We start from the raw sequence: 25,704 nt of genomic DNA, 5'->3' as shown, positions 1-25,704 counted from the left end.
TTTGTTGACTAGTGCCCAATCTTACTGATCAACCTAGAATCCACCCACTTGGCATACCCACCACCACAACCAGCAGAAGAAGAAGTGAAATCTAAATGCATGTCAAGGCTGATTATAAACGAAAGCCCACACATGTGCACTTATGAATATTCAATGCATTTCACTGTCATAATTACAGCACGGTCTTTGTTGCCCTGCGAGTTTTTCAGTTCAGTTGGGGCCAGAGCATTTGCATTCGATCAAGGTGAAAACTTATCGAAAACCCGATGCGAGTGATTGGGTTTCTCTCTCTCCCTCTGACCTTTGGTTCGAAAAGGTGACCCCTGTAGTTAGCACACTATTATTCGGTACTTGGACTGCACTTTCTTTCAATTTTCCAAACACGCACCTCCCACTTTTTGCACACACTTTAGTTTTAATTATTTACTAGCCTTGATTTGATTTGAATTTTGTGTTTCGTGTTCTTGTGTTTCTGATTTATTTGCAGACCTCTTAGCATATTTTGACATTTACTTTCACACCGACTCGCTTGGCAAGCTAGTTTACTCGCCGCCCAAATTGAGAGTCAAAGGTACCCGTATCACAACATCACTACATAATACCATTTTAGGGTCTTTAGTTATGTTTCAAATGTGTAAAAGTTGTAAGTTGGATAAAATAATATTGTAAAAATTTAACGAGAATTCTTCAGTTCATAAATGACGCAAATTGTTCAGTTTACAATATTCCTGCGAATTCTTCAGTTCAAAAAATGTACGCAAATTCTTCAGATTATAAATGTACGCAAATTCTTAAGTCTAATCTATTTGCAGTATTATTTTTAACAAATTTTTACCACCATTTATTATTATTTACGCACAAGTACATCATTTAGACATCATAGCTGAAAGCTGCTTACACTTTTACACATTTAAACATCTACAACTTAACTGAACAACCTATATAAGTCCTGCCTTGCATTATTTTTCCCTTACATTTTTTTTATTCCGCTGGCAAGTGGCGCTTAAGTAATGTCTCTGTCTTGTGAAACAGCTAGTAATTCCTGCAAGCAAACTGCAGATTTACTGCGGGTCACCCTGAACCGAACTCGCCCTGCAGGAGAAACCCTTCCCCGAATCCCCGGTGCTGCAGTCATAAATAACATTTAACCGTGCGACGATGCCTCGTGCCTTTTTTCACCCCAACCCCTGGCGACTCGACTACCCTTGACATTTTTACAGTCCGTCCGTCTGCTGTGTCTACCCATCTCATTTAGGCCTTTTTCCCAGCCGCCCAGCCGCTTTTCCCGGGCCATTTTGCTTTTTATGTTTGTCACTTGTCTCGTTTATGTTATGTCAAATCTGCGCACATTTTTTATGCGGGCCCGAGAATTAAAGGGTTGCCACTGCTCATTTCTGCCCCATTCGCATAATCAACTTTTGATATATGCGAAAGTACGGCGCAGAGTTTATATGCGCTTTCCAAATCCCGCGAGGGCTCTTTAAAAGCATTTTTAATTAACATACATACATACATAATGAGCTTGGCATTTTTCGTTAGCGGCATCGTCATAATAAATGGCTTGCACTTATAAACTCATCCCCATCCCCCGAAAAATAAACCCCACAGCTCATCTAAACTCCCTGACTCCACGATTCCATGACCATCGCATCGTTTTATGCTGTTCAAAATTTCATAAGCGCCATTGGGAGCTACGAATTGGGCCCCATTTACATATGACATATTGTACGTATTTCTCCAAGCAGTTTTAATTTGCATTTGCATGTGCGACAAGCCGAGTCCTCCAGCATACAAAATACAATCCCCCGAAGACCGGCAGTTAATTGCATCGAGCAGGAAAGCACGAGTTCTCCAATCAGGAGTTCCTGACAAGCGTACCGAGAATTCAGGTTATCTATGCCTATAATTCGTTTGCATACACTCAGGAGTATCCTTCTGTATATTTTTGTACTTTTTTGTATTTGCGACCCCCTTCCCTTCCTTTCCATTTGCAAACTCAAACGGAAGGAAGTTCGGGGGACCCCACAAGTATTCAAATGCGAAGTACGAAAATGGAAAGTTTTATGTGTGTATGCTAATTAAAATGTGTTTTTGTCAATCCCCTCCACATCCAGGACTCGTTGTCATGAATAAATGCATGGTGCAAAAAAGAGGAAAAGGTTGCAAAGAGTTGCAAAAAGCCAAATGGAATTTTCATAAAGCTTTTAAGCGTAGCGAAAAAAAAGGAAATAAATAAAATCTAAAACCAAAGAAGGGCGCAGCTTGCACTGAAAAATAATAGTTAATTGTTTATATATATTATTTGTTAAACCTTTTATTGGTAAATTTAAACAAATTTAAAGTAGGAACCCGAAGTTTAAAGACAAAAGGTAATAAAAGGGCAGTGGAAAATCCCTCGCGCAAATAAACAAGGCATAAAATGAAATGCAAATAAATCAAAAATAATGCAAACGATTTGGCCCAGCATACACTGAGAAAAATAAGATTTTTTAAAGGGAAAAAATTAATTGAAAGTAGAGCAAATGATATAAATAAATATAAAACTCCCACAATAGGTATTTGTAATTTCTCGAATTTATTAGGTTATGAAAATGTAATAATGAAACTACACCCTTAAATATTTTCAATGTATGTGTCGGATTTTACCTTTGTACGTTGCTGGCAATCGAATTGCCTTAAATTGCCGAGTGAAAAACAAGGCAGGACTACCCCCATTTCAACTGTTTTTTCGTGTACATACTAATGGATCGTTTTTTGTTCTACTCTACCTTTCTCGCACCCCCAATGTATGTAGGTCCCAAGCCAGGACCCCCGAGGAATGTGTCCGTTACGGAGGTGTCGAACGGATTCCTCATCACGTGGCAATCGCCGCTGGAGCGGGCGCATATCGTCAAGTTCTACACGATTAAGTACCGGACGGACGCCCAGTGGAAGACCCTCAACCGGGGACAAATACGTCCCGAGGAGACGCAGTATCTGGTGAAGAACCTGGTGGGCGGCAGGACCTACTACTTCCGGGTGCTGGCCAACTCGGAGAAGTCCTACGAGTCCAGCGACGAGGTGAAGTTCCCTGTGCCGGCTCGAGTCAAGCACAAGGCGATTACCGCCGGCGTCGTTGGGGGCATCCTGTTTTTTATTGTTGCGATCATTTTATCGGTTTGTGCCGTAAAAATTTGCAATAAACGTAAACGACGAAAACAGGAAAAAGGTAACACTGAGGCTAAAGCTAACACACACACTTGAAATGGTTTTTGATGACAAACTATCACTAACAAACAACTAAAATGCTAATGCTAATGATAATGCTAACGATATAGATGTACCGATAACGATAACGATCGATCGATCCACAAACAGTAATCGTAATAATCGATGACGATGTTCCTGTTGTTGGCGAACCCCAAAACCATTTCAGCAATAACTATTAACTAACTAACTAACGTACTTAATAATAATTAACTATTTCCGACGGCACAGGCCACCCAATTATCGATAACTTTGAACTGATTAACGATAACCGTTACTTGCTTTCCTTTTTGGGGCTTCCGTTTCCCATTTGATTTCGAAATAAGATTGGTTTGTTCGACAACAACCGGCACATTGGAATTTGCATTTGAAATACGTTTGTTTGCCGAAAATTCAAGTATTTGACTAAATTTCCGAGCCACCAAGGCGTTTGATATGAAATTCTCCATAAATTATGCCTGTCTGAGATTTTGTATGATTTGTACGTTTTCGTTGTAGTTGTGCAAGTATAAAATTGAGTTACAATTTGGCAAAAGTTGCTGAAAAATCTCTGTATATATATTTACATACTAATTGGATTTCGGTTTGCTTTTCCTCATTTGGTTATCCTTCTTTTTTCGTTTATTTGATTTCGTTAGCTCTGAGTTGTGAGTTCTTATTTTCTTATTTTTCAAGGGGTTTCCAAAAACCCCGTTCTCCGTACCCCTGGTCGTCCCCGCCCCTGGTAAACCCCCCAGAATCCATTTCCGTAGACAAAAGTGACTCCCCAAAGATCTTAGTTGCAAATCGGCCATCAGACCTCCGAAATTATCTGTTTTTGTTTGCATTCCATTACTTAACCCTTCTGTTCGTATCATTGGGCCTACATATATATTCCTTTATTTCTCTGTAAACTCAATCTGGCTTCATAGCGCTTTGCAGCCTGTTTGTTTTTGGAATTCAACGCATGAACATATTACTAGTTGTTGCCATTTTAGTTAAGCAATCGATTAAGCTCCGTTTTCTGTGGGGGAACAAAATAAGAGAAACTCCTTTCAAAAGCAGTATGAAAAACCCGGCCAAAGTTGAGCGGAAATTGAAAATGCCAGTGCCAGAGGAGCCGGAGTACCAGAAAATCCAGGACATCCATTATTTGACGCCCGCTGGCTTTTAAAACCCGGACTGAAAACCGACCATTTCGAACCTCTGTCTCTGCCTTTTGTTATGGTTTTTGCTTTAAACTGTATTTTAAGTGGATTAATTAATGTTGCGTTGTTTAAATCAATTATTTATGTATTCTTTCCGAGACCCCGCCCCCAACCCCTCCTCCACACACTTACACAACACAGAGGAAAAAATGAAAAACAAAGAGCAGGGAAATTGCGATTTTTTTTTTAAATCAATGCAGCCCATTAACTGCAAAATATGATGTACAGTACTGAACACATTGTTCTACATTTTTTTTGCCTTCATTCTTTTTTTTCTGCGATAGATTAACGTAAAACCGCTAATGATATAAATGTGACAAGCTGATAACGATAATAATAATAGAAATACCTTTATCTCCGAACCATTGACAAGCATGTTCTTGGCCAAATCGTCGTTGTTTCTGCCCAGGGCTGAGTTCATGACAGATAAAGGTATTTGCGATTAAGATAAACCACAACTATATAAATGGCGAATGACCATCTATATAGCGCAATACTGGGCAGACGTTTTTTGTAAACAATTCACGCACAAAGATGGTAAAACCAGGCCCACAAACCAAGTCGATTATGTAGAGTATTCGAATCTAGAAAGCCTAGAAAAATGAAAAACTAAAACTCAAAACCGAATCCGAAGCATAAAATGATCGCGTCGTCAACTGATCGGTTATCTGGTGTTCCAAAGCCCCTGGCCGCCCAACTTTTGGGGACTTTAAATGGGTAGTAAAATACCTTAAAAATTATATAAATTAAGGTCCCAGTTGGGCAGTCAAAGGGCGGAGCGACCGAACAATATAATAATAGTAAGACCCCCTAAAAAACCCCAACATCGATGCAAGCAAGGGTAAGTTTTTGCAATCATTTTAAGTCGATGTCGTGTGCCACAGATCCTGAGTACTGACAACTAAAGGTTATTTTCAGCAGAGAGTTCCCACCAACCACCCCAACAACCAACCAACCAACCAAGAACCTATCAAGAACCAACAACCAACCAACAACTAACCAACACTGACATCACCACAACCATCGATTAAGCATCTGCATTCCACTAACAAGTTGTCAGTGCCTCTCTTCTCAAGCAGATCGTTAAGAAACTGCCTTATATCTCATATAAATAAATCTCAAGCACCCCACACATTCCACAGATCTCATAATTACCCAAAAATCAAAACAAAACCAGCACAGCCAAACGAAACAAGAACAATACTTCTCAAACACACTTTTTGTTTTCCTCGATTGTGTGAATCACATAAAGTACTTTGTTGCTTCTTCTCAGTTTTTTTGTTTATTTTTTGCATCCCCCATAATCCCCATATAATCAGCAATATTTGGTTTTCGATTTGCATTAAACTTGAGTTCATAATCTCTCTCTCTCTATTTTCCGTTGGCACAATTCGTAACTTGACCATTTAAAAGCCATTTCACGTGTCATTGTTTTTTTTTGTCAACCATTCGAAGCCAGATCCTAAATAAAATACTGCGAAGAGCACACGGCTGTGTATATATATGCCATTCGGAGTGTGAATGCTATATGGTATATATATGGGGAGTTTCCGCATATAGCCGTATGTAGGTGGATATCCCCTGAACCTGAATAGTTTGTCATCGATATTTCGACAACCGTCAACTGGCCGGAGGAGAATTAAGTTTCGATTTAGTTGGCATTGTGATTCCTCGAACCCGTAGCCGCCGTTCAATTAGCTCACTAATTGGAATTGCTCCTTCTCCTATACCGTACATATGTAATTGCAACCCCAATCAACTAAAACTGAAACTGAAACTGAATCCAACTAACAACATAGTTTAGTCGTAGTCATCTAACTGCTAACTGGTAAATGGCAAGCTGTTATCTGCTAACTGGTAAATGGCGACTGTTTAGTGTCCTCTAGTAATAGCCTAGTAACTGCTAAAATTTAAACAATCTAAACTTATTAGCGGCGACAACTGAAACAACAGGAGTGTGTAATCTGGCGATGCTGGCATGCAAATTGGCATAATCAACGAGGGCAGGTGCACAGCGAGAAAGAGTTCCATTAAACTATATTTATAAAAAGTTTTTACATTTTATTAACAATTTACAATTTATTAATGTTGAGTGTTTTTAAATTAAAGTTAGGAGCTTTTAAATCATTTATAGATCTGCCCAAAAGTATGCAAAACAAGAAAGGAAGCTAGCTTCGGCCAGCCGAAGCTTATATACCCTTGCAGATCATTCCTATTAATTAACAAATCGCAAAAATGTTCAATTTTCTAATATTTTTCATTAATTTTCCGATCGTTCCTATGGCAGCTATATGATATAGTCGTCCGATTTTGATAAAATTAAAATTGAAATTCGGAAATATTTAAAAAGAGTCATGTTCTAAAGTAGAAGAGAATACAATAAAAACCAAAACAGCTAAAATTTATTTCTGTGTAACTTTCCCATTAATTTTCCGATCGTTCCTATGGCAGCTATATGATATAGTCGTCCGATTTTTAAAATATTTTATTCGAAATTCTGAAATATTTAAAAAATAATATTTCCAAGAGTAGAACGTTTTATTTCAAAAAACATCGAAGCTAGAATTTTTTTAACGTTTCGTTCCTATGGGAGCTATAAGATATAGTTCTCCGATCCGGTTGGTTCCGACTTATATACTACCTGCAATAGAAAGAAGACTTTTGGGAAAGTTTCATCGCGATAGCTTCAAAACTGAGAGACTAGTTTGCGTAGAAACGGACGGACAGACGGACAGACGGACAGACGGACAGACGGACGGACAGACGGACATGGCTAGATCGACTCGTCTAGTGATGCTGATCAAGAATATATATACTTTATGGGGTCGGAAACGTCTCTTTCACTGCGTTGCAAACTTCTGACTGAAATCATAATACTCTCTGCAAGGGTATAAAAATCTAGACACTTTTACAAGTGATTTTCAAATCCTATTAGTATAAATTATGAAAAATTTTACCATTTTTAAAAATTCATTCTAAAATTAAAATTAATTAAAATAAAAAATGAAAGGTTCGAGTTTGAATAGCACTTATAAATGTTCACAAAAGTATGCAACAATATTATAAAAATGAGTTTAATTTTTGTAGCATACTTTTTGGCACTTTTAAGGTGTTATTGATAAACTTTTGTTATTAATCCCAAAATAACCTTTCTCTCTGTGCCAAGGACCTGCAATTCAACCCGTTCCCTAGAAAAATCAACAAATAGCCGCATTACGCCAGTTTGTCCTTGATTTAAGCCGAGTTTCGAAAGAGCCTAATCGCATTTATATACGTCTATATGTAGAGAGCACCGTAGTAGATATATATGCGTATGTGCATAAACATATACCCGTGAACGTCGTGTGTGTATATATAGAGTGTGTGTGCTTGGTAGCTATACGTACGGTGTACGGGTATTTTATTTACCGGATAGGACGGCTCACGCTGCACGCCAAATTAATTTTAGAAATTATACGTTTGCAGAGTTCAACATGGTAGCTTGCAGGATAACGGACGCTCGTAACATTGCCGCCAATAATCATCATTTGCACAATCGCAGTACGGGCTCAATTTCCTCTGGTCAAGTGCCTTTAAAAAAGTGAGTATCCCTGTAGGTTGGCTCGCTAATATCTGACTCTAAATTCTACCACCGCCCTATCTGAATCTGAATCTGTATCCGTGTATCTGTAACGTTGTCATCTATCTGTCTACCCATTTCACTCTGATTGGCATCCGCCATGCACGTTCCACCGATCTACTATATCGCTCCATAGCAATACTGAACATTACCGTGATTATGAAAGCGTTTTTATAGTTCCAGGTCCATCCTGTCATAATCAAAATCGTAAGCAAACTTTTCTCAAACTTTATCTGAGTTTCTCTCTTTTGTTGAGTTTGGTTTCAGTAAAGTGATTTTCTTGGTTTTTCCTTTAAGTTTTTTCCTCTTTGGAAAATGTTTAATTAAATAAATTGCTAAAAAAAGAACGAAAGAAGTTCGAAATAGTGGTGTCTAAAAGTATGCTTTAAAAAAATTCAATTTTGTGTAGCCTACTTTTGGACACTAATTTTAGTATGTTTGAAATCGCCAGTGTTTTCTCGTTTCCTTTCATTTCCTTACGTTTTTTAAGTAATTGTTTTCTTTTGAGTTTTGTATCATATTCTTTTGAAACCCTATACTAAGACCCACATTTATTTTCCCTTTAGGTACAAACAAACCCGAATATCAAGTCTAACCGCCATTCTCATTGCCATTCTCCACTGGATCTGGCCACCTGATCGCTGCACCAACTGCCACTCCATCTACAGTTCCCCCAATCTCGAGGATGGCGATGAGGATGGAGGAGGCGGAGGAGGACGACGTAGGCGTTCCGTGAGCCGCATCCAACGAAGCCTCGACGGACGCTTTATTTTGGATGGGGATGTGGGGGCCGCTGGCAAACTGGGTTACTCGCAACAGACCCTGGAGTCCGGCAATGTGGATGTGGTGGATGGTGGTGGTATCTTCGAGCGGCGCAATAGCAACGTCTCGCAGAAATCCTCTAGCGATGATGGGGGCTTCCTGTCGCGGCGCAACTTCATCACGGCTCGAGCTTCGTGGCGTCGCCCCCTGGTGGCCTCCTCCAGTCAGCTGAGTCTCCAGTCGGCCGCAGATTCAGCGAAGGGTTTTCTTCAGGGTCTATTGAAGATTGGAGGCAAACCCTCGGCACAATCCTATTTCAATGAGGCGGCGGTGAGTGGAGCTCGCTATCAGAATGTCCACAACTTGTATGGCAACCCGGATAGAAGTCGACCCCTGCATATAAACACCATCAGTGGTAGTTTGAGTCAGCAGCAGCAGATGCTCTATACCCCCTCGAGGATCTCCAGGATATTCTCCAGTTCGCCCCAGCAATTGCAGCCCCATCATCAGCAACTTTTGCTCACCAGCGGTGGCAGTGGAGCCTATCCCACACACTTCAGCGATCTGAGCACCGTCTATCCCCCGAATTCCGCCGAGCGTTCCTCTATGCACAACCTGAGTAGTCGCTATAGGTACTACTCCCAGGAGCTCCCATCGCTGAGAACCATTCAGGAGGAGACTCGCCGGCAGCAGCAGCAGAAGCTGCATCCCCTCGAAGATCACTTTGTGCCCCTGCAGCTGCCGTCGCCTCCTTCGTGGCGGAGTTACTACCAATCGCAGGCGAGCTATCGTCCAAGGACCCGGTGGTATCCACGTCATCACTCCAGGCTCTTCGGCAGTCGACAGCAGCAGCACGAGATGCTCTCGCCGCTGCCCCAGCTGAATCTCAACCTGAGGAACTCCATGAATCCGGGAGGTTTAGAGGCCTCGCCCGAATCCCGTTCGAGTTCCAGTGGCTTTGGCTCGAAAAACACCTCAAATCACCCAGGGAGCACCAGTGAATGGCGGCTATTACCACCCTATAGAGCTCCACCCTCGCCACCCAAGCACTGCGGTGGTTACTTTGGGGGACAACAGGCCCAGGGACAGACGCCACATGCTCCTGCGTATGGTTCATCCTATCCCCGGGCCAACACTCCACCCTACACAATGGCCCACTGGCTGGAGATGATCTCAAGACTGAATGCCGCCACGGATAGCAATCTGCCCAAGCCGCCGTGTCCCGTGGACGTGGGCAGTGTGGACGGGCACTACGAATTCGACCCGGCCACTCCCACTCCCAGTGCATCCAGCATGCTGCGCGAAGATCTCAATCTGCACATAGATACGCATCATCCCTACCATCATCATCATCATACGCTGGGTCCCCTGAGTGGGAGTCTGCTGCACAGTTACGGGGGAAGAAAGCCACGATCTCTGCCGATTCACCTGCCTCGCTACGACAACGTGGAGGTCAGACTTCAGGCCATGAGGGAGGAGTTCTATGCCTACCGCAAACGCCAGGCGATGCAGCAGATGGAGAGCGTTTGCTGAGCCAATGAAGCGTTTAATTGAGCCACCCTAAACCACACCCCTAAACCACCCACACAAAAGAGCGATCTGCCCGTTCTCTGCCGCCACATTGTGTACTGTATGATACTGGATATTGGCCCCCGCCATTCAGAGATGAACTTTAAAAGTTTGGCCCCCCTGCAAAATCACAAAAATAAATCACACACAGAAAACAAAAACACTTAGAAGCCAGAAACAATTAGTAGATTTAAAGAGAAGAGACGAAAGATGAAAGCTGTGTAAATATATTTCGGGAGTATAATATTTAACAACTATAGCAATTATAGCAACATATTATTACAAACAAAAAAGAATCGATAAACGTAAAATTGAAAAAAGGCAAACATTGTTTGGCGACATAAGCAAAGAACAAATTACACTTACAATTAAATTAAAACTATTATTTACGAGTGTGTACTAGATATATGGATGCGTGTACTTAACGCAACACAGATCCGAGATATGTTAAACATTGAGCATTAAACATTAATTAACAATCCACAAGCGTAAGCCTAAATTATGTTACAATTACAAACTAAACTAAATTAATACGGAATATGCTAGCTGTTAAGCGTTTAGTTGTTAACAACTAGAGAGCAGGAAAAGTAAGGGAGGAACGACTCAAAAATAAAAGCGCTAAACGGTAATTAAAACCACATATAGAGAAATTGTTTCATAATTAAATTATTTAACGACAAGAAACCTACAAAAAAAGAAAACAAAGCAAAAGCGAATAAAAAGAATAATAAAAACCAAAACAGTTTAACAAAAATTAAATGAAATATAACTGCTGCATATATGTTTACTGTTGACCTACACACGATAATTAACTCGAACAAATATTTATTAACCCAAAAAGTAAAGGCAAAACACAAAGAAATCAAACGAAGAGAGGAGAGATCACAGCTAGAAGAAGGATCCCAAATATGATCCCAGATTCCAGATCCCCAAACATGGTACATAGTTTTCTGGGTTCCCAGTGGTATGGTATTTGGTCTTATAGGTTATATAGGTCAGTTGTGTAAGAGACAGCGAGGCGTTTCTGTTTTTTAAGTACTTGTTAACGATAAACGATAATTGATTAACGATTAACAATTAACGATAAACGATCAAATTGTACGGAATGAGATGGTTTGACACAACTTGACGCCAAAACACTGCCAGAGCGAGAGGTGCGATAGAAGACCGCGAGTGTGTATGTATAACTTGTGTAAATTACAGAGCATATACAGAATATAATACGATAAACGAGATACCGATAATAACGATAACGATAACACTATTCAGGGGACGGTTGGAGCGCGAAACAAATCAAGAAATCAACTACGAATCAACCGACTAATGATCTCAAGCATTTCTTTTAGCCTTCGACCCCCGCACTTGATTTTTCCCCTAAAAAAATATGAGCCCGTCTGTCCGTCTGTCAGTTCTTCAAGTTATTCAAGCGGGATCTTTAAGATCTATCCTATAAAGTAGGTCTTATAGATCCGCGCTTGCTGCATTCTTAGGCCACAGAGAAAATCGTATTTAAAGTGAGATAAACTAGGATAAACAAAAGTTCTGAGATGGGAGGAAAACTCGAGTTGTGTTGCATGTATTTTGTAAATGTTGAGGGTATTCAAGTGAATAAGTTGATTTTTGTAATGCCTAGGACACCCACACTCTGACACACACATTAAGCGTTTAACTAGAACGAAATAAATTAATTAATTAACTGAGCATTAACGGAAGGCGAGAACGAAGTGAGAAAAGCGCAAGCGAATAATTGCAAAATGACAGCATAAATTGAATTTTAATTGAGCCAAGGCAAGGCGCAGGACTTTAAGGCAAAATAGATACATATATGATTATTTATACGATTACGTGTATTATGTACATGACGTATATGGCTACTGGATTACACACGGCATGTACATTAAGTAAGAGGAATACATTAAAACTAAGTTAAGTAAATCTAACGCTTTAGTCTGCCACTTTGATTTTTGGACAAGGTGCGCCAGTTAACTTTTCGACTCAACTCGACTCGACTCAAATGAAATGAACAAAAATAGGAACTATCAAAAGAAAAACAAATAAGAAAAAACAAAATATGAAATATAAGAAAGGGAAATCTATATTCTTTTGCACCTCCTTCCTTCACTTCGACGACCATTTCGCCCACATTTCCCAGAAAAACACACATTAACTTACCGACTTTCGCCTCACTTCTCCCTGCCCGCCAACATACACTTTTCACTTTCCATTTTCCGGACTTTCCACTTCCACTTTCCCCACTGCAATTCCAATTCAGCATATATAAATCGTACAAGGATAAATCAGTTTAGAACGAAATATATTGTAATTAATACAGACACACAATTATAAAGAGAAATTAGCAAATGAACAAAATTTTTAAACAAATAAAACTTACAAAACAAAGCAAAAAAAAAACAAAAACAAACAAACAAAAAAACCAAACAAAAAACAAATAAAAATACAAAACTTGAGATTGATCAAATAAAACCGTAAACCTGTGTTTTCATTATCTAAAATTTCCCGGAAGCTTGGCTTAATTGATGCCCCTTTGCTTCCACAAACGAAAATATCACTCATACGCCACCGTGGCCAACCTGAAGACGACTGGCTGGCATTCGGCGGCAATTAAAGTAATGAAATTCACTAAAAATGTATAAACCGTATAAATAGCTCACGGATGCACACTGGATATATCCGACTTGGAAGGAACGATTGACACAGTTCTTTATTCCCATAAATGGGAATCTATAGCGATAATGGTTTAATGCTGCTGGGATAGTTCAATCTTGGGGCCAAATGCTATCGGCAACACTTTGGCGATCGCCTAATTATTTAAGTGGATAAACGTCTGCGAAAGCGAATTGTGGGGGAGACGCTCGCCAGACAAAGGAGACCTCATCATCATCATCATCAAAGCAGATGGCGTGGGCGTGTGTCAAATGTCAAATGCAGTCAAACGTTTGACGGGCGAGAGAAAAGAGAAGATCGCTGCTCTGCTCTGCAGCATAGAAGTGATGATCGGCTGGGATCGGGGTTGGTCGGCTCTTTATTCTACTGCACTGAAAAAAATGTACAATTTTTGTATCCTACAAAATATTACAGAAAAACTGGGTTCAAATCCTTCGCTTAGAAAAAAAGTTGTTTCAAAATAAAACTTACTAATTTTATTAAATTATTATTGTCTTTCATGTTATTTTGATCACATATTAAAACTAGTTTCAAATCCGACCACTGTCCTAAAAACAATTTTTTTTTTATTTTGAACATATTGAAACTAGCAATTCTTGTTTCTAAGTAATATAATAAAATGCCTAGACCAAATCATCAAATAGATCATAAATGCTGATTCAGCATATAAATTATTCTCTCTGTGTAGCATACCTCGGCACAAAAGCCCAGCCTCATCTGTCACTCGTTCTGCAGTCTGATCTCGATTCGGTCTCGGCTTTCAGTAGCGCTTCTCCAGTCGCTCGGTTCAGTTCGCGACCCTCAAATTCAATACTATACCATAATATACCATACTATACTATACCTGGAACGGAACTGCGCACAAAGATATAGTACACAACGGATCGGGTTTCGTGCGCCTTAGAAAATCCGAAATCCGCGAGAGAGCTCCGCTTTATTTTGCTTTGAGCTCAGATAGTCCAATTGACCTGATTTCAGGTTGGGGGTTTTTAATTTGATTTTGCGCATTCTGGCGACGCGGAAACATTATGCAAGACACCGCGCGTGAGTGACCGAGTGCAAGTGTTCAGAGCCAGTCCTCAAAAATAATAATAAGCAAGAAAATATATCACATATATAATATATCCATCGAAATGCCAGCGAAACGCAGCAGAACATTCCTGCTGGCTCTTCTCTTCCTAATAATCAGCATATCCTGTGCCAGCGGTGCCCGCGATCACAGGCGACAGACCAACCTGGAGGCCAAAGTGGGCTCCCACGTGGTCTTCAACTGCTACATCGACTTTCCCTTCGACGCCCCCATCCCGTACTTGGTGCACTGGAGCAAGGATGTAAGTGTGGATGCAGTGGAAAGAAATGGGAAATATATAGCTAAAATTCGAAATATAATTTTTTTTTATGTGCTGTGAATTATTGTTTTCATAAATTTTTTGTAACTAAGATTTGCTCAGCATCCTTTATTACTTTAATAGATTTATTTACCCAACAAAGCAATGTGAAAAATGTAAATATCGAGTGGTTTTTTTTTATCTGTGCCTGGCCCACTCACTTATTTATGGCTCACGCCGACGCGCACGCAGTTCTTAAATGAAATTGTCGAAATTATTAATTTATCAGACACGTAGGTGGCCCGGAACCCCGGGACTCCGAACGCCCCTTACTCCGCCAACCGACTGACTGACTGACCAGGGCCAGTCCGGAATGCTTGGTTAGCCTTAATTGCGTCTGCTGGACGTTGGATGTTGGATGTTGGTGCAGCGTGGAACGCGGCTCCCACATTCATTAAAAGGGTCGCACTTTACGACCGCACTGAAAGAATCACGGTAGCCAAAAAATATTTAGCACAACAACAAGATAGTTGTTGGTGATCACAAAAATTCGAATTTTGTGGTTATAATTATATTTTTCCATTTATTAGGAATATCTTTCAGGATTTACTTTTGATTAGACTTGGTTAATAAAAAACCTCAATGCTTAGAAAAAATGTTGTGGATATTTAAAAACTATTTTTTTTTTGTTTTTGTTTAGAATATTAAGTCATTTATTTAGGATGATAAACAAATACAAATATTATATTTATTATGAAATCTAAGGATATTCCTTAAAGTCTTAAACACATTTTTTAGTAGCAAAAAATATAAAACAGTTTCTTACAGCTTTGATGACTCTAAATAAAGTGTTTGACTTCTAAAAAGTAGCTAATTTATTTCAGACAATATTGAGTTTAAATTTTATAGATCCTTTAAACAGGATTTAAAAAAAATGTATATGAACCCTACCCTCGAATTGTAATTTTTTCTAAATTGTTGTTTATATTTTTTGACAAGTGCAGTCGGCCATTGCATCGCAGAAAATGCAATCGCCGTGCCAGTGGGGTGGCTCCCCTTTTCCCTACCCACCTCGGTGGTTGTGTTGGTGGTTCGGTGGGTTGGTTGTTGGTGGATCCCCGCCCTTGGCTACTAATTAAAGCGCAACCACATGCAGTCGATCGGGTCGCATCCTGGCTGCTGGGTCAGATTCCTGGCCTCCTTCTTTCCGCTTCCGCCCTGCCATTTGCCATTTAAAATTAAATTTAATTTGACGCGCCGAGAAGTGATTTCAGTATAGGAAAAACACTTTAAATTACCAACACATCAGAAGGGAAAAACAAAAAAAGAGCAGAGTGTCAGTGTGAAAAGTGTGACATCAAAGACTTCGGCGGGGTAAGTGAACCAGTTGAAATCAATTTCAATTGGATTCAATCGAATTGAATGGCTGGCATTTTGTTGACAACTGTGAGTAATGCAATTTAATTCAATTGCAAATTCATTGCAATCCCCGCGATTTCCCAGAGAGACAGAGGAATAAAGCTCGGCGTGCGTTGGTATTTAAATCGAGTGAATTACTATTCAACGCACACGCCCGTCATCAGCGGTCATCAGTTGTCCGCTTACTGGACCCCTTACATACCCCCCTACCCCATGCATTCCCATCGGTAATCGAGGGTCTGTCCCGCTTATGTTTTTCAACTATTTAGCCGCTTGCTTAATTTGCTTTTTCTCTCGCTGGTCACTCCCCTTTTTTCCCCATTGTTTTTATGCTTTTTGTTTCACTCGGTCAGCGGGTCATGATGTCATTTTGATAGATACACTTTAATTGCGCTTTTCTCCGCTCTAATTAAACAAATTCGTACGCGGGATTTGGAGTCCGCACATAATCCACCTGATTTACGGCATTCCTGATATATTTTTCAATGTCTGTCTGCAAATTTATTCTATATATCCCACATATTCTGTAGACCCGACTTTCACGGCCATCGCGAGGCTGGGTTGCAAATTTTCGCGCCGCAAACGAACGGCCAAATTACCGGATAAATCAAGTTACGTTTGTAATTTGTTAGATAATGCTGATAAATGTGTGTGAGCGGCGGCGGCACCCACCGGGAAAATTCCTCTGGAAAATAACATATTTTCAAGAGGTTTCTCCATAGAAGCGGAAGGGACTAAACCTCATTCACCCCTTACATTTCTTCCATCTCTGGTTTCAAAATACACGGGGGTGACACAAAAAGTAAGGGGGAAATGAGGTTTCTATCTGGATCTCTGGCAGAAGAATGCAGGACAAAATCCACTGGTTTTTCGACTTCCCGCATTATAGATTTTCCACACGTACCCAGTTATGGTTTTCCTCCACTTGCAATATCTGTTTTTCTACACCCTCCCAGTTTTGGTTTTTCCAGACCCTCGCAGTTTTGGTTTTGCACTGCTTTGCAGTATCTGATTTTCCACAATAAAAATCATGTTTTTTTGTAATATTTGTTTGTGTATTTATTATCGAAGCATTGGAACTACAAATTTTTAATGCATGAAGCATTCCCGGGTTTTGCTTGGCCGAATGCAGTACTTAGATATCCATTTCTTGTCTGTCTTCTGAAAATATCAAACATAATTTAGATATGAATGTAAGACCAGGAATAATAATAAGAGTAATTACCATTATTAGGTCTCCGCACAAAATTAAAGGATCTCTCCAGAAATTATGCCTGGTTTGCCATGGCCGATCATTTACCCTCTGTTCAGTTGTTTTATGTCGGGTATCTATATCAAAAACTATGAGAAGAAAAAATAAAATATGACAAACGCAGGCGCAACACTTCTGGTCCCAAGAAGTCTCAGTCGGCCTGGCTGAAATAAATGTAATATTTTGATTAAGTTAAACAACTAAGTTAGTACTGAAGTACTATTTATACAACCATTTAATGAACACCTCACACCATTTACCACTGGTAAAGATTAAAAACATTTCAAGTGTCACTGAAATGCAGAATTTGTGTTGAAGATAGCATCCGGAGGCGTATATTTATTAATGGCGAAAATATCTGTGATACTAACCTTTGTAACGCTGAAATAAAGGTTATAAAAAGACAAAATTCATTTTATCACTCACCTTTTTATTGTTTTTTAGATTAAAATTAACTATTTTCACTTTTTTTTCACTTTTTCCAACAAATTTAAAAATGATGTGACCCTGCATCATATACTTGATAATACTAAATGCAGATTTGATATAAATTTCGTTGTAAAGTCCGGTCACACTTTGGCGCCAAATAAGTATTTCGTTTAAAAAATACTTTTCAGGGACCGTAATCATTAAAGGTTACGTATATTATTGGTATGTTAGGCATTTTTCGTGTTATCAATACCACCAACACGAATTTTTATATTTTAACAATACTTAAAAATGGCTTAGGCCACGATCTGACGATCAAATTATTTTATTTCACAGAAAATGTTTAAAAATGTAAAAAGCAACAATAGTTTTCTTTGTAATTTAATGTAATTCCTTGATAAATGTGATCAAATATTTTAATCGTCTTACCGTGGCTTTTCTCTATAATTTGGTTGAATCCCACATTCATCCTTATTATTATTTGAAAAATGTTGAGTAAAATAAATTAATATTATCATTATAGACATTATGATAATAATGTTATATAGTTTAATTTTTTTGATTAACAATTATTAATATTTTTTCTACGACTTTTAAAATTACTAAAAATTAAAACTAAATGTGAGAACAAGTCTTTTGGTTTTGGTGTACATCATAGGATTTTTGAATATTATAAGTTGGTGATTTTCTTGTTTAAAAATATTATAATCGTAGTGCCACAGAAATCACACAGCGCATAAATGGCCTGATATTGATGCTACTCAGAAACCCACCCTCATTTAGCGCTCAGAAATTATCTATCCCTACACCGCCGCCTGCAAAAAGGAACAGGATTTCAAGAACACAAAAACCAACTTCTCACATTCCCGCTGGGCAGACGACACTTGACACACACAGTTGGGTGTTGGGTGTACATAATCATAGTTATGGGTCTAGAACAAGCGGATCTTGAGTGCACCATAATCTACTCAAGGCGGTTTTGCTGAAAGGTTCTACAAAATGCGAGTGAGGTGATGCTAGAAGCTAGATCCCAGATGATGTGGGTGACATTGATGCCGGACAGACGCTGCATCTTTCCCGATCTCAATTAAAGCACAAACCTAATGTCAATAGATCAACTGACACCCACTCAAAGCAGCATCCGATGTAGAAACAGAGCACACAATTAAACCATATCCCATGGCACAGCTGCGTTTTTTCTGCGGTCGGAGGCTATCAATAACCGGGAAAACAGAATCCCTAGCATGCGGTTTATGGGGTGTGACTGTCCTAACCCGGCGAATAAAATAGTTTACACTGTAGATGGTACGGCCTTCTATATATCGTATAGAGGAAAGTCAAGTGCGCAAACAAAGCGAGCATAAAAATATGTGTGCGTTGTGTGCCGGAGCAATTAGAACAGCGGCCAGCGACCGCAGCCGATTCAATTGCATTTAAATAATTTAAGCCTAACGCAGCCTTTTTTTACATTTTGCCATATGATGCAACGCAAACACATTCTGTTTACTCGCATTCCATTATTATTTTTTAGGTTTTTTCTGCCTTGCCTATGCACATGTATAATTGCCAGGCCATATATTTAATAAATATTGACAAATATTTTCAGCATTAATTAAAACAAAAATAATTTAATATGCCGCCAGGCGAGGAACCGCAAAAAACGGCAAAGAAGCAAAAAAGAGCTTTCGAATTGAATTATTATGCGCCTATAAACCGATAATCTATTGCCCAGATTAGATCTTTTTATAAAATATTTTTTTATTAGCTGTTGATTTAGCCTTTGAGAGCCAAAAGCAATACTATTTTTTACGGAAAGTTGATTAGTGGATCCAACACAAAAAAGGCATTTTAGGGCATAAAAGTAATTCATGGCAAATACATTTTTGTTTTAATTTTTCACTAAGCCCACTTATCAAACTGGACAGTTTAATGCTTTTAATGGCTGTCACAATAACATTACAAATCCAGAATGGTACGTTGTCAAAATAATAAATTGAATCATTATTTCGCCATCAACCTTATTATTTAAGTCACTTATCAATATGGCTAGAGTAAGCGTATCCAAAGGGTATTAAATGATATTATATGTAAAACTTTATATGTAAAAACTTGGAAACTATTAAGTAAATTGGAAACTCTGTTGTCTTGAAAGGCTAAAATTTTAATTATATCATTATTTCACAAATGTTAATATAGAAACTCGAACGTTACGCATCTTAGTTTTATAAATGGAATCTCTTTTAAGTCACTTATCAAAATGGCTAAAGTAATCATCTCGATAGGGCAATAAATGATATTATTGGAATGATTATACCCGTTACTCGTAGAGTAAAAGGGTATATTAGATTCGTGCAAAAGTATGTAACAGGTAGAAGGAAGCGTTTCCGACCCTATAAACTATATATATTCTTGATCAGGATCACTAGCCGAGTCGATCTAGCCATGTCCGTCTGTCCGTCTGTCCGTCTGTCCGTCTGTCCGTCTGTCCGTCTGTCCGTCTGTCTGTCCGTCTGTCTGTCTGTATGAACGCTGAGATCTCGGAAACTATAAAAGCTAGAAGATTGACATTTTGCATGCAGATTCTAGGAGTTCCTACGCAGCGCAAGTTTGTTTTAAAAGGGTGCCACGCCCCCTCTAACGCCCACAATCGCTTATATACGATTTTAAAAATTTCAATATTTCGGAAAAGTAAAAATGCAGTTTTATTGTGTTTATGAATACCTATCGAAATGTTGAAGAAATTTTTTAAATCGGACCATTCGTTAAAAAGTTACGGCGGATCAAAGTTTTTATCCCCAACTCCTTCGCACTCCCTTTAGCTGAGTAACGGGTATCTGATAGTCGGGGCACCCGACTATAGCGTTCTCTCTTGTTTTTCAGTTGAAAAATGTTAACATAAGATTACCCTTCTAGTAGATACATAGTTTTATAAATTGGAATATCTTTTTGGTCTTGAATAGTACACACACCGAACTGAATTAAAATCAAATCCCATTTCAGGGGCGGTCTAGCATTGAGCACTTCAAGTGCGCCGCGCCACGTGAGCCCAGTTAAATTTGTCAACAAAGTAGCGGCGTGGGTTCCACACCCCCCATCCCCCCCTTAATTCTCCGCTCCCTGGTTATTGTTATATTCTTGTGGGGTTTTTGGGGGGCCTTTGAAAACCGTTGGCCACCGCTGCGCTACGTCACAATCATGGTCGGGGCAGCCAAACAGCCAAAGGGGGGACCCTCAAAAAGGGGGGACTGTTGTTCGGGCTCAGCGGGAGTTTGCGAAAATTATAATGGCGCATGGGGAGAAATCGGGGGGCATAAACAATCGCACACACACTCTCACACACGTCTGACATAAACTGTAACAGTGTGTGTGGGCGTGTTCTCTATATAGATTCCGCATTGCTCATGATTTATAACTGCAATTGCAGTCGAGATGGCGGAGCCAAATCATAACCATGCAGGCAAAATTTGTATCTAGGTATTTCGTACTCAAGAGTTGCAATTCTCATTGTCATTTCATGGTTCAGCTGGCATTTACAACAAATATGCACTTGAATATATTCTTCCTGACTGAGAAATTTAAAGCCAAAAACGAATATTCTTTAAATTCAATCTTAGTTTGCTCTTTTTATTTATTTCTGAATTTCGGGTTTAAGTTTAACATTTTATATCGAACCGCTTTGGAATGCGGTTCAACTTCCCGATTAAAAAAGGCCTCTTTTATTGTAATCTAAATGTATTTGCTTCTTTAATTTCTTATATCTTATAACTGCTCCCCCGCAGAGCAAGAAAATCTTCACCTGGTATGAGCAAGAGACCTCCACCAATGAGCTCTTCAATGGACGACTGCACCTGGTGGAGAACCATCCGGAGTTTGGAAGGGCCTCCGTCAACCTGACTGCCATCCGGGAATCGGACCAGGGCTGGTACCACTGCCAAGTAAGCTTCCCCAATCGCTCGCCCTCGGTTCGGAACAACGGGACCGCCTACCATCTGGCCGTTCAGGGTGGCTCCCTCATCCGCATTCCGCCCGTGAATCAGACCATCCAGGAGGGACAGACCGCGTTCTTCCACTGCGTCATGAAGTATCCGGATAACTCGCAGGCCTCCTGGTACAAGGACGGAGTGCTGCTGCAGGAGGTCCAGGATCTGGTGAGGAGATCCTACATGGGTCCCGACGGCAGTCTGAGCATCGATCCCACCATGATGAGCGATCTGGGCGAGTACGAGTGCAAGGTGCGCAACAGCGAGGGCGAACTGCAGACGGCCAAGGCCTTTCTCAACATACAATGTGAGTTGGTATTATAATTTTGGGGACTGTTTTCAAAAAATACAAATTTATAGCATATTTGAGCTATAAACATTTGAAATCTTTTATAATAGGTGTAATGAATAATATTGTTGAATACTGTTGCATACTTTTAGACACTATTATAAGATATTGCGGAACTCATGACGATTACGATTTTTAAGATATGCTAGTGATTAAAACGATTAAGATTTTTAGGGTGAATACCCAGAATTTATTTAGATAAAGTATGAGTATGCACTAAAAAAAAATCAATATTTAGATTAGTTAAATATAGATCCATACTTCTTCGCAGCCTTTACAGGTAATTTCAATCGCAATCTTGAAATAAATTAAATCTTTCATAGATTTGTAAAAAAATTGTAAGTGTCGTAAACAAATTATTAATTTATTGATGAAAGTGTATATTTCGAATAATTTAATAAATTTAAAATTATTATATTCAGATAAGGCCAAGGTGATTTACGCCCCGCCGGAGGTTTACCTGCCGTACGGCCAGCCCGCCGTGCTCGACTGCCACTTCCGGGCAAATCCGCCGCTGAAGAACCTGCGCTGGGAGAAGGACGGCCTGCTCTTCGACTCGTACAATGTGCCCGGGGTATTCTACAAGATGAACGGCAGCCTGTTCTTCGCCAAGGTGGACGAGAACCACGCCGGCAGCTACACATGCACGCCCTACAACGACCTCGGCACGGACGGACCATCGCCGGTCATCAGCGTGATTGTGCTCCGTCCGCCCATCTTCAGCGTCACGCCCAAGGCCATCTACATCCAGAAGCTGGGCGAGGCGGCCGAGCTGCCCTGCGAAGCCATCGACCGGGACGGAAACAATCGGCCTTCCATTGTCTGGAGCAGGGTGAGTCCATATTGTCCAGATTGTCCGTATCTGTCCGTGGCTGTCTGTACTGTCCGTATGGTCATTGTCATTTGGCACTGCCCCGAAAATGGCAAAAGGCAGCTGCAGAGTGGTAATGCCAAAAGGGGAGCGCATACAGTTTCACTTGATTGCATTTTTAATTATGCATACTGCCAGTTCCACCTGCCCATGCACAGTGAGAAAAGGGAGTTTTATTGGGATTCGATAAATGCCAGTTTCATAGTTTACTCGTATCTTTTTGATAAGTAATTAATATTAAAATGAGAAGGCTTATTTACATCTACGTATATCAGATAAATTATAATTGTATTAAAATAATAATTATTCTTATAATGATATTAGTTTAACCATCAAATAATAGCATAGAAATTACCTATTGGTTTAAGCAATAAAATCCAAATATTCATCAATTCCACTCCATTTTCTTCCTGTGCAACTGTGATTTTGGCTCCGCTTCCCTGACTCTCGTTCCGCACCCTACTAATTTGCAGAAGGACGGGACGCCACTGCCGGCGGACAGGTTCAGTCTCAGCGGCGGCAACCTGACCCTCACGGGCCTCGTGGAAGGGGACCGCGGAATATACGAGTGCTCGGCCACCAACGAGGCGGCCACCATTACGGCGGAGGCCGAGCTGATGATTGAGAACATCGCACCGCGGGCGCCGTACAATCTCACGGCCAACAGCACGGAGACCTGCATCACCATACGCTGGCAGCCAGGTGAGAAAATGGGTGTAATTGGGTGTGTGGAAGAGGGGGAGGGGGACCAGGAGGGCCAGGTGCTTCTGGTGCTCCGAGCTGAATTCGAAATGGAGTATGCAGGCGTTTCGTTAAAAGATCAGAGGTGTGCATAAAGCACAAGTTTAATGTTCAACCTCTGCTCCGACGATTTATAGTATCTCAAAACCTTATATCCAAGGAAATTTTATAAAACCATGGCAGAGAGCAGGCGGCGCAATTTATCTGCTCGAATAACAAATATCTAGTGGATATTAATTAATATTTGTTGTCTACTAACTAAGGAAACTATCACGAATCCTTTGTGACCTGAATAATTCGCGTTCTCATTTTGCTGAAGAATTCATGAATGATTTTAAATGTGTGGTTGGTTCTTGTTTTACTGAAGAATTTGTGGTTCATTATCTTTGATAAAAACGAGTTTAAAATTAAGATTACATTATAATATCAAATTGATATTGTAAAATATATAATATAAAATTGATCTTAATAAATATATGTTATTCTTGTCCTGAAGAATTCGCGTTCCCATTTCGTTTAAAACTAACAAATGTGGTTCCAATTGGTTGTGGTGGATTATCATTGGAATACATTATAATATCAAATTAATATTGATCTTATCTTTTGCGCTAATATCTTCCTTAGGCTACCTTCGCCCCCACTTGGAGTACACCGTCTGGTTTCGACTCATGGAGGCCCCCGAGTGGCGGACCCTCAAGGTGCAGGACAAGAAGATGATGGAGGCCACGGTGCAGCACCTGCAGCCGGGCAAGGAGTACGAATTCATGGTGCTCAGCCAGGACAAGTACGGCGATGGGATGTTCAGCAAGCAGTTCCGCTTCAAAACGCAGCGTAAGAATATATAGTTAACCCCTAAAGATATCTGATAATAAGTATAATTGATCCTATGCAGCCTCGCCCATTCCAACGGCGGATGTGGATGCCCAGCAGTTGCAGCATGACCTGGGTCTGGTCACTGCCCCCGCGGGGGGACTGGGGGCGCCCTGGAACCTCACTGCCATTAGCAACCAGCAGGGCTGGCTCCTCCACTGGGAGCATCCTGTGCAGGGATTGGAGGGTCTGCGCCTGTACGCCGTTCGCTGGTGGAAGGAGCCGGAGCACTTCCTCATCGGCCATGCGGAGACCTTCGACAACTACTACCAGCTGAGGCATCTGAAAGAGGACACCTTATTTAAGGTGCAAGTCCTGGCAGTGGGCACGAATACCCAGCAATCGGTGCCCAGTCACGAACTCCTCATCGATGTGCCCTCCCAGCGAAAAGTTCGTGCTTTGATCATCGGAAGTTCCGTGGGTGTCATCTTCCTGCTCTGCGCCCTGTGCGCTTTTTTATACGTGAAGCGGAGCTGCCTGCGGCATCTGTTCGCCAAGGATAGCTCCGCTGGCGAGGACGAGGACACCGCGGAGAGCGGTGACTGCGACAGCGACGAGCAGGATCAACGGGATCGGGACAGCATCAAGATACGTCAGTCCACCTGAGGATTGCTCCAGATCCGCTGGCGATTTGACAGCAACCCAGTTGGCCAGTGAAAATGGAGGAGAGGGAGGGAACTTCGAAAGTGAAGATAGAGAGGAAGAAAGAAAGCACCAGTCCGTGGGAAACTGACTTTTAATATACGTCTAGCTGCTATCTGTACCATAAACTCTACTAATTGTAACGCTAAACTAACCGAATTCGAGAAATCAATAAAATCAAAAAGAAATAATTATTTGGAGTTCTTTTATATTTAAAATGTGGTATTTTTTGGTCTACTTTTTGGGTTGCATACAGTGTTGGGACATACCTAGATACTTTTACCTAGGTACGTACCTAGGTACAATTTAGTGGTACCTTTTACCTAACCTAGGTATACAAATAATTGAGTACCTTTTACCTTACCTAGGTATTTATTTTTATATACCTTTGGAATTATTAAGGTACTTACATAGGTATTAAACATTGCTCTGATTTAAAATAGCCAAATCTGACTGCGACACTGTAGTTTCGTTTCATTGTATCGTTTCGTTTCAGAATTGTAATAGTCGGAACGCAGCATTAATAATTCAGCCGTTCTATTGTTTGTTTTGTGAAGTTAAAACTAATCGCAGTTTTTTTTTATATAATTTTGTGCACGTATGTATGTTCCCATCACTACATCAATTTATTTATGAAACCAAAGTGTATTTGGAGCGCAAAAATGCCGTATGTACGTAAACAAACGGCATATACATGCATATGCACAATATATAGTCAATGTTTCTACATACGGAATTTTTGCGCGCCAAATATG

The 25,704-nt window shown here is 40.3% G+C and overlaps 2 protein-coding genes and 1 long non-coding RNA gene across 6 annotated transcripts in view; 2 read left to right on the top strand and 1 right to left on the bottom strand.

Moving 5' to 3' along the window:
* tutl (immunoglobulin superfamily member turtle) overlaps positions 1-12,867 on the top strand; it is a 42,526-nt gene extending 29,659 nt beyond the window's left edge. The window contains 6 exon segments of the mRNA XM_017159586.3: positions 2,795-3,208; positions 7,899-8,013; positions 8,189-8,237; positions 8,239-8,259; positions 8,619-8,666; positions 8,668-12,867. Of these exon segments, the coding sequence (XP_017015075.2) occupies positions 2,795-3,208; positions 7,899-8,013; positions 8,189-8,237; positions 8,239-8,259; positions 8,619-8,666; positions 8,668-10,347 (2,327 nt within the window). The 3' untranslated portion in view covers positions 10,348-12,867.
* Positions 12,868-13,830: 963 nt separating this feature from the next.
* bdl (borderless) lies at positions 13,831-25,143 on the top strand. The gene is made up of 6 exons (XM_017159598.3): positions 13,831-14,399; positions 21,276-21,783; positions 22,248-22,657; positions 23,170-23,398; positions 24,062-24,268; positions 24,330-25,143. Exons 1-6 carry the CDS (start codon positions 14,202-14,204, stop codon positions 24,911-24,913), a joined length of 2,136 nt encoding a protein of 711 aa, XP_017015087.1. The 5' UTR covers positions 13,831-14,201; the 3' UTR covers positions 24,914-25,143.
* Positions 16,849-17,760, bottom strand: LOC138911869 (uncharacterized). 4 transcript variants are annotated; one of them, XR_011417506.1, is made up of 4 exons: positions 17,494-17,760; positions 17,300-17,360; positions 17,041-17,231; positions 16,849-16,976 (listed from the first exon to the last, which is right to left on the bottom strand). It is a non-coding gene; the product is annotated as an uncharacterized lncRNA (long non-coding RNA). The 4 variants fall into 4 exon arrangements; XR_011417505.1 differs by having other exon boundaries at positions 17,041-17,360; XR_011417507.1 differs by lacking the exon at positions 17,300-17,360 and having other exon boundaries at positions 17,041-17,156; positions 17,494-17,753.
* Positions 25,144-25,704: the final 561 nt, after the last annotated feature.

Source organism: Drosophila takahashii, chromosome 2L, assembly GCF_030179915.1.
Source record: "Drosophila takahashii strain IR98-3 E-12201 chromosome 2L, DtakHiC1v2, whole genome shotgun sequence".
NCBI lineage: Eukaryota > Metazoa > Arthropoda > Insecta > Diptera > Drosophilidae > Drosophila > Drosophila takahashii.
The sequence above is the reverse complement of the archived record's forward strand: the minus strand, read 5'-3'. Positions and strand labels throughout refer to the sequence as shown.